This window comes from Lepidochelys olivacea (assembly GCF_965140295.1).
Source record: "Lepidochelys olivacea isolate rLepOli2 genome assembly, chromosome: 2".
In the NCBI taxonomy this organism is placed as follows: Eukaryota; Metazoa; Chordata; order Testudines; family Cheloniidae; genus Lepidochelys; species Lepidochelys olivacea.
The window spans coordinates 207,986,673-207,998,489 of NC_140412.1; the positions used below are offsets into that span (position 1 = coordinate 207,986,673).

At 37.1% G+C, this 11,817-nt stretch overlaps 1 protein-coding gene across 1 annotated transcript; it reads left to right on the top strand.

Moving 5' to 3' along the window:
• Window positions 1–4,076: 4,076 nt before the first annotated feature.
• HOXA9 (homeobox A9) lies at window positions 4,077–7,299 on the top strand. The gene is made up of 2 exons (XM_084618977.1): window positions 4,077–5,009; window positions 5,840–7,299. The coding sequence occupies exons 1-2, from the start codon at window positions 4,457–4,459 to the stop codon at window positions 6,076–6,078; spliced, it is 792 nt and encodes a 263-aa protein (XP_084475103.1). The 5' UTR covers window positions 4,077–4,456; the 3' UTR covers window positions 6,079–7,299.
• The last annotated feature ends 4,518 nt before the right edge of the window (window positions 7,300–11,817 follow it).

Below are 11,817 nucleotides of genomic sequence, written 5' to 3' on the forward strand. Positions count from 1 at the left end.
CAGTTGAAATCATCACCAGGTATAATAGTGCGAGTTGGCTTACTACCGAAGAAATCTTACAGCTGAAGCTATCTGTAGGCGTCAAGTCCCAATGCCATTGTTTCCTATCTACAACGAAGGCTTCATTCACTTCCCAATAAACAGCCAAGGGGAAAATCTTGGGGAGTTCTTCAAGGTTAGCTAGTTCTTGAGTAAGCCTGCTTGCTTATGGAATTTTTTTTAATGTATCTTGTAGACTCCATTCAAGGTCAGGTGCGCTTTACATTCTGCTCAGCATTTGTTCTGTTTTTATTTTATTTTTTGGGGGGGGCTGGATTTTTAAATTGCGTTACAGTTTAATTGCGTGGCAATATTCATACACTCTGTTATCCCGAGTCCCTGTAACGTAGCGTCAATTTAAGTAAACGAAGGGACCGATTGCAACCAGACCAGAGACAGAGTCTCGGTTTTTTTGTTAAGATATTTTATGTCATTGTGTCACTTTTTTTTATTTTTTTGCCTGCACTCTGTTGTGTTATTCCGTGTCCATCTCTGCCTTGAGTGTTCCTAAAATCTAAATCTGCTTCTACATATGTCCAGGGATTAATCATAAATTACACAAAAGTACCTTACCGGAGGTGAACCGGTAACTAGAAGTGATTTAAAATCAGCCAAAACCCATTTCCCTATAGCTCACAAGGCCTCGGTTACGATCATTATTACAGTGTGTCCAGGCGCCGACATTCCATTGAGGCTGAATGAGCAACAGCGACCTCATTGGGCCTTGTGCAGGGGATCTAGGGCTGCCGGCTATTGTGTACATAGACCAAACAGAAATAGGAGCTGCAGCCCTTGTTTAGATCACAGGCACAACATTTATCCTTAACGTACATGATCAAGATTTCTTCTGGCTGCAAGGACCTGGGAAGTATTTGAAAATTGAATATCCTTTTTGATCATTCGTTTTTAAACTATTCAGGGCTCAGATAGGCTACAGTGAATAAAAATAGTCTGGAAATTGGGTTTTCACTGATTATGTAGATGTGTTATAATTAGATTCTCATATGAAGGGATGCATTTACAAAGAAAGCGTCAGACCTTTAAATTGCAGACATATGACTCTGAGTGTATATGTCTGTATACACGCTGTATGTATGGCGATGTATACGTATGTATGTATATATGTATATGTGTATATATATATATAGCATAGTCTATCGATCGATCGATCAATCTATCAAGTTATAGTGTGTGTACATAGGCTTGCCTCTGCTTTATTTAAAATTTTTAATGTATAATTCTAATTTCATGAGAACTTATCCCAAGTTCTATACAAATTTCCATTATAAAATTTCTGGAACTGGTTAGTTTTAAATGGAAATAAGTTATTTAAGAGGCGATCCAGCAATTTCCATTCAATCAAGACTGAATATTCCTACAGAGTGTTTATCCAAATGCGATAGCGTATATGCAAGCGTTATAGTGCATTAGCAGATAAATTGCATTTACTATTTCCCTTCAGTTAAAAATAGCAATATCCTTTCCCTTACACTGGGTTTAAAAATCGCATCTAAATTGCAGCTTTACTGTTGTGATTATACAGATACGGAGGACAGAACCATTTTTTTAAAATTTCTACAGATAAAATGTTCCTTTTCTAAATATCCCGAGATACCATATACACAGGCGAATTTTATATTAACTTTTTCTGGTGGTGACTATCTGTCTACGAGATTATGTTTCCTATAGTTTAAAATTATTTGTGATGCAAACTATATTAAATTAATAATTTCAGTAGATATTAGAATTTAAAATTGATTAAAGAAAAACTCACCATAAAGGGGGGTGGGGAGAGAAAGGAGATCATACTGAGTGTTTTAGTCAGAAACCTACCTGAAAATAGCGTTATTTATTATTATTGTAACTCCAGGTGTCTTTAAGTTTCCTAATGCTCCTTTAATCCTGCAGCGAGCAATTTTCGGAATACATAGGGTGTTTAACCCATATTCTTTTGCATTCTGTGTATGTGTGAGTAATCAAAAATGAAACACGCTGCAGCTTCAGAACCCAAATTCTAACACAAACATCCAGGACTCCTGGAGTTAAGATTATTTTTCTTAATGGAAAAAGGAAGTTCTGCAATCACATTTCACCCCAGTTGACTCAATAATAAATACAAATGACGTGGAGTTCCGTCTTTCAGTAATAGACATAGACTTGTTTTTCTATTGCGGTATGTCAGTACACGCATGAAAAAAAAAAGAAGCTCTAAGGCGTATATAGACCTTTATTTGCATTTTAAAAAATGGTTTGAAAAGAACTGATTGCTATTCGCCTGGTCTGTCTTTAGGGTTTTTTTTTTATTTTAGTTTTTCTGACTGTAATGTATTAAATAATAGTTTCATATATACCTTGTGATTTCAAATCAGGATAGAAACTGTTGTGAAAAATTACATCTCAGTAAGCTTTCTGATGTAGTTGTTGGGAAAAGTTGAAAAGAAACAAAAATAGAGCGCGCTAGAGAGACCACATAGTGATGTAAAACTAATGAGAAACATATTTTTGCATGCAGAATATTCACACATGAATTTAATTATTATGCAGTTGCTCTGCCGTTTGCTGGTCTCTATGCTGAATAAGATTTTTCAAATGCAGTTGACAGAGATGTTTTCCCTCTCCCATTGGTCTCTTTTCCCTTGCAACAACAGGAGATAAGCAGCACACACATAAACAGAAGAAGATAATGAAATCAATTCTCATACTTTCAAAAATTTCAGCCATTAGTTCAATTCATAATACTGCACTTGATCTGAGAGCCGTATCACTTTTTTGTGTGTGTGTGGGGGGGGGGATAGGACTGTAACCCTCCGCTTAGTTTTCATGCTGTACTGTGTGCACAGAAGTCAAAGAACGTGCCAGCCTAGATTTGCACATAAATTTGATTAATCAGAATGTGATACAACATAATGTAAGTGCCCTTTTTACAGTACAACTGAGAAGAAGGGTGCCTTTCGGCGATGAGGAAGAGAATGCTTTTTCCCCTGCTGGTTTGGTGCATATTTAACAATTAATCGTCTTGATAAACACTCCTCCCCCTCCTCCCCTCTCCCCTCTCTTCCTCTCTTGTTCTGGTTTAGATCCGTTCTAGATATAGTATTAGCTACATTTCAGGAAGGCAGGTCTAAAAATCTCTTCCTTGCAAACAGACGTAAAAGTGGAAATAGATTCAAACAGCTTAAATACATTCAAACAATTTGGTAGCGAAATCAACCACTGTATCTGTTCTATTAAAGTCGATTTTACTTCACTCGCTTTAATTATACTTTTCCTATGATAATTTTGTGTGTGTGTGTGTGTGTGTGTGTGTGTGAGGTGTTTTAATATAATGTCATTGGCAAGGTTCCGGGGTGCATATTCGTTGAAATTTCCTTTGACACCTTCTATTAAAAGATAGTTTTGAAACCCGGTAAATTTATCAGGAACACAGTGTTCCCAGTATAATGCAAATGCATCGATTAATTCTTCTGTATCTGGTTATATGATTTTTTTTTTGAGATTCTTCTTGTGGTTTTGAATCTGGTGCATTAGGGATTTCGAACTGGAGTTTGTTGTCTTGAAATGTGAAAAACAATTATTTAGAAAAGTCCAAGATCCAAGACTAGTATATAAAAATGCAAATTTAAATATCGATTTAAAATATTTATATATTCCTCCTCTGGTCTGTGTGGTAAGGAACTACGCTGCAGATCAGTTTCGGTAAGAGACTAAGATGAATTTGACTTTTCTTTGCCAGCTCCAGTTAGCTCGGAACTAAACGGAACGGTATTATTTACAGTTAGTTCCCAAACTAAACACAATAGTATAATTTAACCTTTCCAAGCACTCGTAAATTTTTACTGCTGTGAAACACAGCGATGCAAATGAATATGCTCATAGTTACTGACTTAATAACATGCCTGTGGCTCCTGAAACAATAACTCCTTATGAAATATAATAAATATATATTTAAATACAGTATACCGCAACTGCTATTTTGCTTTTTTATTACTTCAATTATTATATAATTTTATGTGAAGGTCTCCGATCACAAGGTTTTTGCTGGGAACACGAACCACTGATGGGATGATTAATTATGATATAAAATAGTCCGTTTAAAAAGGGTAATAATACAAAATCTGATCTTTTAATCTCAGTTGGCCACAATTAAAACAAACTTTATCGTATAACTCAAATATCCCTTTGCATAAAAACATATGGCTTTGCTATAAAAATTATGACTGGAAAACACTGACCCATTAATAGCCTGCGGAGTGATTTATACTTTATTGTTCTGCTACCCTGCCATGTGACTCCGGCAACCAATGGGCTGACAGGCAGCCTTCAACTTATTAGGTGACTGTACTTCTTGCTAGGACCAAGTAGTTACATGAAATCTGCAGTTTCATAATTTCAGTAGGTCCTGCTCTGTGTTTGTTGAATGGCAATGTCGACTTCAGGGACGCTCAGCAATTATTATGTGGACTCTTTCATAATTCACGAGAGTGAAGACCTGGTGCAGTCCAGATATGCCTCTGCTCCACTGGCACCGCCAACGAGACAGCCAGTCCTGAGCGAGCACCCTGAATTCACCCCATGCAGTTTTCAGTCGAAAACTTCAGTCTTTAGCACTTCCTGGAGCCCCGTTCACCCTCCGAGCGCTAATAATGTGCCCACTGTGTACCATCCATATGTGCATCACCAGGCACCAATGGCAGCGCCGGACGGCAGGTACATGCGTTCGTGGCTCGAGCCTATGCCGGGCTCATTGTCTTTCCCTGGGTTACCTTCCAGCAGGCATTACGGCATTAAACCTGAACCGCTCTCGGCCAGAAGGGGTGACTGTACCACGTTTGACACTCACACGTTGTCTCTGTCTGATTATGCTTGTGGTTCTCCTCCAGCTGATAGAGATAAGCAACCCAGCGAAGGTGCGTTCTCTGAAACCAATGGAGAAAATGAGACAAACGGAGAAAAACCACAGATTGATCCAAGTAAGTGCAACTACAAGGGTAATGGACTTCAGGTCTCTGAGCAGGCTGCAGGGAGGTTAGCATCTCGGGCTAACTAGATGACTCGAAGTTGCCGCTGCTCGGGTGTAGTTAGATCTTAAAGGGAACTGTGCATGTCTAAGCTCTTAAAACGTGAACTAGAATGCCTGAATGTCCGGGCACAACACGGCCAGGCGTGGTTTCTCCCCTGTACGCACTTCTGGGAAATCCTTGGGAAGCATGGGCTTCTTTTGTCACGAGTATCTTGCAAGAAACAGCCCAGGGTGGTTACTGTAAGGATGGAAACAGAGACCTCTTCCTTTACTTCATTTTCTTGCCGTAAATCTAACGGAACAATCGGCTCCATGTTAACGCACAAAAAATAATGCGTATGCAAATAAGGCGAATAAGCGACCGCGGCTTAATTGAGCCAGCTGTATAGTGTCTCGCTATCTCCTTGAAACCTTCCAGTGGTGACACGGGAGAAGGTCAAAATTAAAAACTGAAACGTTTTCCCGATGACATCGTAAGCCCACTAGTCCTTCCCGGGCGGTGAGGAGGAGGGACAGTCTATTTTAAAATCACATTCTATAAACAATATCCAGGCGAGAGTAGGCGGGGGCTGGGCTTTTACCGCGTGCGATTCTGTGTGACCTCTCCATGTGTCTGTATTTTGATTCCATTGTGCCTAACCATCCTGTATGTCTGCTGAAATGAAAGGAAAGTCGTAAACCCTAATATCAGGCTACCTACGCTTTTAAAGTCAGGGCACCGAACAGTGGCGCGACGTGGCTTCCTCCGTCCCCTGAACTTCTCCTGCTCTTTTATTGCAGATAATCCCGCTGCAAATTGGCTGCACGCAAGATCCACCAGGAAAAAGCGCTGCCCTTACACCAAGCACCAAACGCTGGAACTGGAAAAGGAGTTTTTGTTCAATATGTATCTCACTAGGGACCGTAGATACGAAGTGGCGAGACTCCTTAATTTAACTGAGAGACAAGTGAAAATCTGGTTTCAAAACAGGAGGATGAAAATGAAGAAAATCAACAAAGACAGAGCAAAGGATGAATAATGAGGACACACAGGTTACTTTTTTTTAAAAAAGAAAACCCTCCCTGCCCCCGCTCCAACCTCACCACACAATGCGACTGTGTTCAGGCCTCGGGTTTTTTTTTGTTTTTGTTTTTTGTCATGGCAAATTCTAGTCGTTACTGTACCTTGTAACAGTGGCATTGAGATGTCGGTTTGCCAGTGCTACTGCGGAGGTACGGTACTACTTTTAATTTTATAATAGGAAAGAAAAAGGGGGCATTAGTGCGGAAGACTGTTTGTGGGCTTGTATAAATCTACCTGTTCTTCACTTACAAAGAAACAAAACAAAAACAAACAAACAAAAAAAACAAACTACCTTTTCGTAATGCACAACTATTTACGGACTGTAGAGTTTAGACGACGTAGTTAATTTAATTTGCCCTTTGCGCGGCAGAGAGAGGTCTGCTGTAATACTTGAACACTGTGTTTTATTGTGGTAATTATGTTTGTGACTCAACTTATGTGCTTGGGTGCTGTACCAGATGTGATTGTGAAAGCTAGAATTCAATTTGAACTCAGGTTGTTTATTATAAAAGTTACATAGAGTATAGCTCTGTAGTGTAATAAGTCTTTTCTGTATAACTAGACAGTAAACCTTTGATTGTAATATCTATCTATCTATCTATCTATCTATCTATCTATCTATCTATCTATCCCCAGCTTATATATATAGATATATATCTATATATACCAATTTCAACAAACAAAAATAATAATAATAAAATCTCCGGGGTATCTAAGAATTATGGTTCTCAAACTATTATCAAGCAGGTCATTTTAGTATGAAAATTTGATATATATAGTACTGTCTTTGTCAGCTGTATATATAATCTATATATTAAGGAAAAAGTAAATAATCAGACTAGCTTAAATATTGTTTTTGCACCAGTAAGCAGTTATCAGATTTCGGAGCTATACATATATGTGAAAAGGGTAACTACCTATGGTTTACGTTTTAATTTTAATCAAGTAATTTGAAGCTTATTGTAATGAAGTTTAATTTTATTGATAATAAATTATACACTATAAAAAGCTACATTTGGTTATTGTAGATTTGTATCGAGTATAAAATCTGGGAAGTTATGTTTATGCAGAACATACACTGTATATTTTGCAAGTTACCTCATGGCCTACTGACCAAATTGTTGTGTTGAAATGATATTTAACTTTTTGCCAAATAAAATATATTGATTCTTTTATACTTTGTGATGTTTTAACATTATTAAGAAGGCGCTCATCTGTATAAGGCAACATAAAAAACAGTAGAAACTGCATGATTAGAACAACTGTGGTGGGAATAGGCATTTATTTGATCCAGGTTAAATGCACAGATATATGAGTGCAAAACCTGTATAATAATATGTACTAATTTTCTTTGTTTAACCTAGAGAGTGCATAAAAACACCCAGATACAGTTATGTAATCTAGTGCTTAGAAACATATGCAGGAAACCCTTGAAATATTATGGGGTGCATGCTTTGGACTTAACGTATTTTAATAAAGTTTTTTTTAAAAGAACGAGACCGAAATTGTCAAGACTTTTTAGAGGGACAACAATGTAAATAGATTACACATCTTAATTTTAGTTGGCACAGTAAATTACCCCATTATAAAATGGGCATAGCTGAACTGGCTGCAAAAGGTTTGAGAAACGCTCGCTTTGCCAATATATTATTTTTAAATCCCCTTCCATATGTAATGTAATGTGCAAAATATGTCATTTAAAAAGCTTTGCAATCCGTTATTTTTCTTCTTCTTTATTTGCATCTGCAAATTTTCCTCTGAAGTGGCTTATGACACCTAAAATAAGTACGTTGCATTTTACTATCTCTAAGGGGAAAAGTTTACAGACAAGAAATTATAGTATTATTTATAAGTCTACTTTGGTCGTTGTTTTAGTCCAACTGAGAAAATGTACCTCGCAACAGGCTAGTTCAGCAAAGCCAAATACATTAAAGAAGGTTTATTAAAGAAAGTTTATTTCAGGTGAAAGTTATTTTTTTCCAGCTGAGCAACAAAACCAAATAGCAAAGATTGTGAGCTAGCTAAAGTTATCCCTGCTGTAGGCCGACATCTTACCGCCAAGAGAAGGAATCTTCCAAAATACGATCCAGAATACACGTCTGCTCAAGACCAGGCAAACCATATTTGTAAATATGTAGAACAAATGCTTTGTGAGTGTATCATTTTAAAGGCAAAAGTAGCCAGAACATTTATAGTCACAATTCTTGGCAGAAGATGTTGCTAGGAAAATTCAGAGCCATACAGTGCAATAAAAGAAAATGACTGCTGTAACCGTTTATGGGGTGTAAAACGCTGCAGGGTTAAAGACAAAATTTAGGGCGCTCGCAAGAAGCTTACAGAAGTGCAAAAGTGTGGTAGGAAAATCTTTCAGCCTCACTTCTTCTTCTTCTTCTTCTTTTAAAGAAATCTCTGATAAGTTTTGATGGGTTATAATTAGTAAAGGGGAAATAGTTTTGTTGCACACTCACACAGAAAAAAAGACCCTAATTGATCCCTGTTCCAGTGTTTTGGGATGTTCGGGACGCCCTCTGTTGTTGCAGACAGAGGAAACTTCAAAGAATCAGCATTAAGAGTGTGTAATAAATGACGGGTCTGCAAACTGTCTGGAATTCGGCTCTTAATGGGTTTACAACTGTCCAGCCACAATTAAGATTTTCTACCAAAGCCTTTTCATTTGTTTTGTCTGGCTGTTTTAGATAAAACGGGGGTGCGGAAATAACTACCTTTTATTAGCTTTCCTCGTCTGAAATCTAAGCTGGAAGGCGAACGTTTATCTGTAATGTATTTGTGACCGGAACATTTTGTATAATTGCTACTTTTTGCCGGGCAGATTATTGAAGTATTCGCTGTCGGAGACGTAAACTGTTAGCAAACTGAAATGTTCTTGCATCATTTATTATTTGCAATGTCCTAAATAGAACAGCAGATGGCAGTATTATTCCATGAAAACATTTACAAACCCGCCATGAAGCATACTGCGAGATCACTTGAAAGCTCCTAAAATGTCGACTTTACAGGAGAATAACTGGATCGGAAACAACTGATCTGATGTTAACCAAGGTCAACAGTTCTTACTCTGGGCTTATTGTGAATGATGCATCATTGAAAAATAATATAGTTAGTATTAGGCTTGCTGTGTTGCCTATCTTAACCGCAGTAATTGAAAAGGTAAAGTTTCAGTCTCCGATTTTATCAGATGATTTATTTATTTTTAATTATCAAAGCATTAAAGCATTTCTAATTAGTTAACATAAACCTCTGACGCCTTTATACACTATTCAATTCCCTTTTCACCTTTCCTTTTTTCAAAAATATTAGACATTTTATCATTAACCCATTAATGTACAAGCAAAGTATTCCGATTTCATTCACGGCTCGTAAGAACTTTAATATTTAGGAGAAGCGGGGATTTAAAAAGTACGAACATAATGATTCGAATGTCATTTAGCTTTCTGTGAAGGGTGGAGGTGTTTTTCATACTCAAGTCCATAATGCGATTTCACAAGACGTGGGCTTTGTACGGGGAACGAACAAAGAGTCAAACTAATTCCCCAATGGAACTCTCCTTGCTGACCGTACAACCTAACCGCCTTCATTAAAGAAGAGGCAAGGTTGCAAACTTTAATTTGAACATTATTTACTGGCAACTGAAATTCTTCAACAGCTGTCTTTGATACAGATAAAACACTGCTTGGGTTCCTAGCAATTTCAACTCTGTGGGACCCGTTTAATTATATCATACTGACGCTAACAGTCTGAGGAGATGTGTCTTCAAATTAATTCTTAAATTCTCCATGCCTCTTCTTTTTGTTTCCCTGGTTAATTTTAGTATTTATCCGTTTTGGTTTTGTTGACTGCGTTGTTCCTCGCTAACTGCTTTCAGAGAGCAGTTTAGTGGAATTAGGTTATCTTTTGTCAAATCAGTCGTGGAAACGAGAGAAAAACTAACCGAAAGAAAAATAAAGAAAGGGACCCTCTACACATGATCGAAAATATTAGTTTTATATCTTTCAAGTTAAGGAAAACGAAGAAAATGAACCGCCCCCTAGGAGTCACCTTACTTAACTGGTTTTATATATTTCATTAATATTTATTTAAATTAAAGGCAATTTCTTGAAACCAATTCTCAGAATGAGCAAGGGATGTGAGGGTTATGTTATTTTTTCCGCATCACTTTCAGTATATTAGTATTTTTAGGGTAAAATATGATTGAAATAGAACAATCACTTTCTCAGGTTTCTAATAAGCCTATTCACATCGAATGTCTGCATAGATTCGTATTTTAAAATAATGATTTGATTATTTGTCTTGAGCAGTAAAATTATACTGAAATGAACATGTGCTTATGCATTTAAAAGTAAGTAATAATTTGGCGCGGTATGTCCCATTACCATATTGGATAAATTATAGTGGTAACATGTTTTGAAACAACAGAGTAGTGTCCAGGGTCACCGTTGCATCAGAATATTGCTTAACACACAACCGATAATCGTGCCGTGCTCCCAGGTTGCGTATAACTTCTGCGCACCATTTTATCACTACCTTTTCCATTCTGGGAAAAGCTCAGAATGTCATAAGACATAGTCCGGCTCTTTACTAGTAAAAAAGAAAAAAATTCTAAGGTCTTTTTAAAACATAGGATGATATTCTGATAGCTGAAAGCTTGCGATTTACTTGTCCAAGATTTTTTCTTGAATGTAATAATTCATTAAAGTGGAAAGTTGCAGTTTCAGAAATATGCTAAAGCACTATCCAGTGCTGTGTAGAATGCAGAAGATTGCCATGTTTTAGAGTCTATTCCAGAGGTAGTATTTTAAGGAGCCTTTTGTCGAATAGGTGCGGGGAAAGCACTTTCCTGGGACTCCTGGTGTGTCTTATTCAGTGCGAACTTCGTGTGAAATATTAATATTGTTTACAAGAGGTGACATTAGAAAGATGAAAGGAAAATAATCAAAGGTGGTGGTATCTATGTTTAATATCCTGATTACTTTTAAATATGTTTTAAGAAGCGAGACACACTTAAATGTTCTTTTTAAGGCTCCTCTATAAAATCCTGTCTTGCTTTATCAATACCCAAGTCTAGACATTGGTTATGTTTGCTGTTTCTTTCTTCTTGCATCTTGGTATGTTGTCACCAGAGGAGCAATTTATTGGTCTAATGCCGTCTAATTCAGCCTCTTTGATCTTCTTAGTAGTCTTCTTGGTTGCTTCACATTCGTTTAACTTCTTGGGCCTTTATTTCTTTCCAAAAAGTCTGTTGGGATTGTAATTCTTCGTTTTTTGTAACTAGCTGTAATGAGGAGTAAGATTTCTGAAACAAAATAAAGAGGAAGCTGTTTATTCAGATGCTGGCTTTAGATTGCTAATAGTAACCTGGTTTGTACATGTTTAGCTGTTGACAAATATCTAGAGGTAGTCACAACGTTTGCATACTCTTAACAACAAATATCTAAATGACTTCACTTTAGTCAATTTCACTTGTTTTTCTCCTTACCCTACGTGGGATTGTTGCAATATTCGCACGTAAACAGTCCTCAAGCGTTCTTTTTTCCTTAGGTTTTCAAAACGTGACCTCTAGGGTCCGTGCGAAATATCGCCAAGAACAATTTTAACTGGTGAGAAGTTCTTTGTACACAGGGCATTAAACTCTATAATTTAAAGGAGAATTTCCGGGGCAATTCCATTGTGCTTCTTC

Coding starts and splice junctions, on each gene's coding strand:
- HOXA9 (XM_084618977.1), top strand. CDS start 4,457: ATGGCAATGTCGACTTCAGGGACGCTCAGCAATTATTATGTGGACTCT. Junction 5,010..5,839: donor AAAACCACAGATTGATCCAA/GTAAGTGCAACT, acceptor CTTTTATTGCAG/ATAATCCCGCTGCAAATTGG.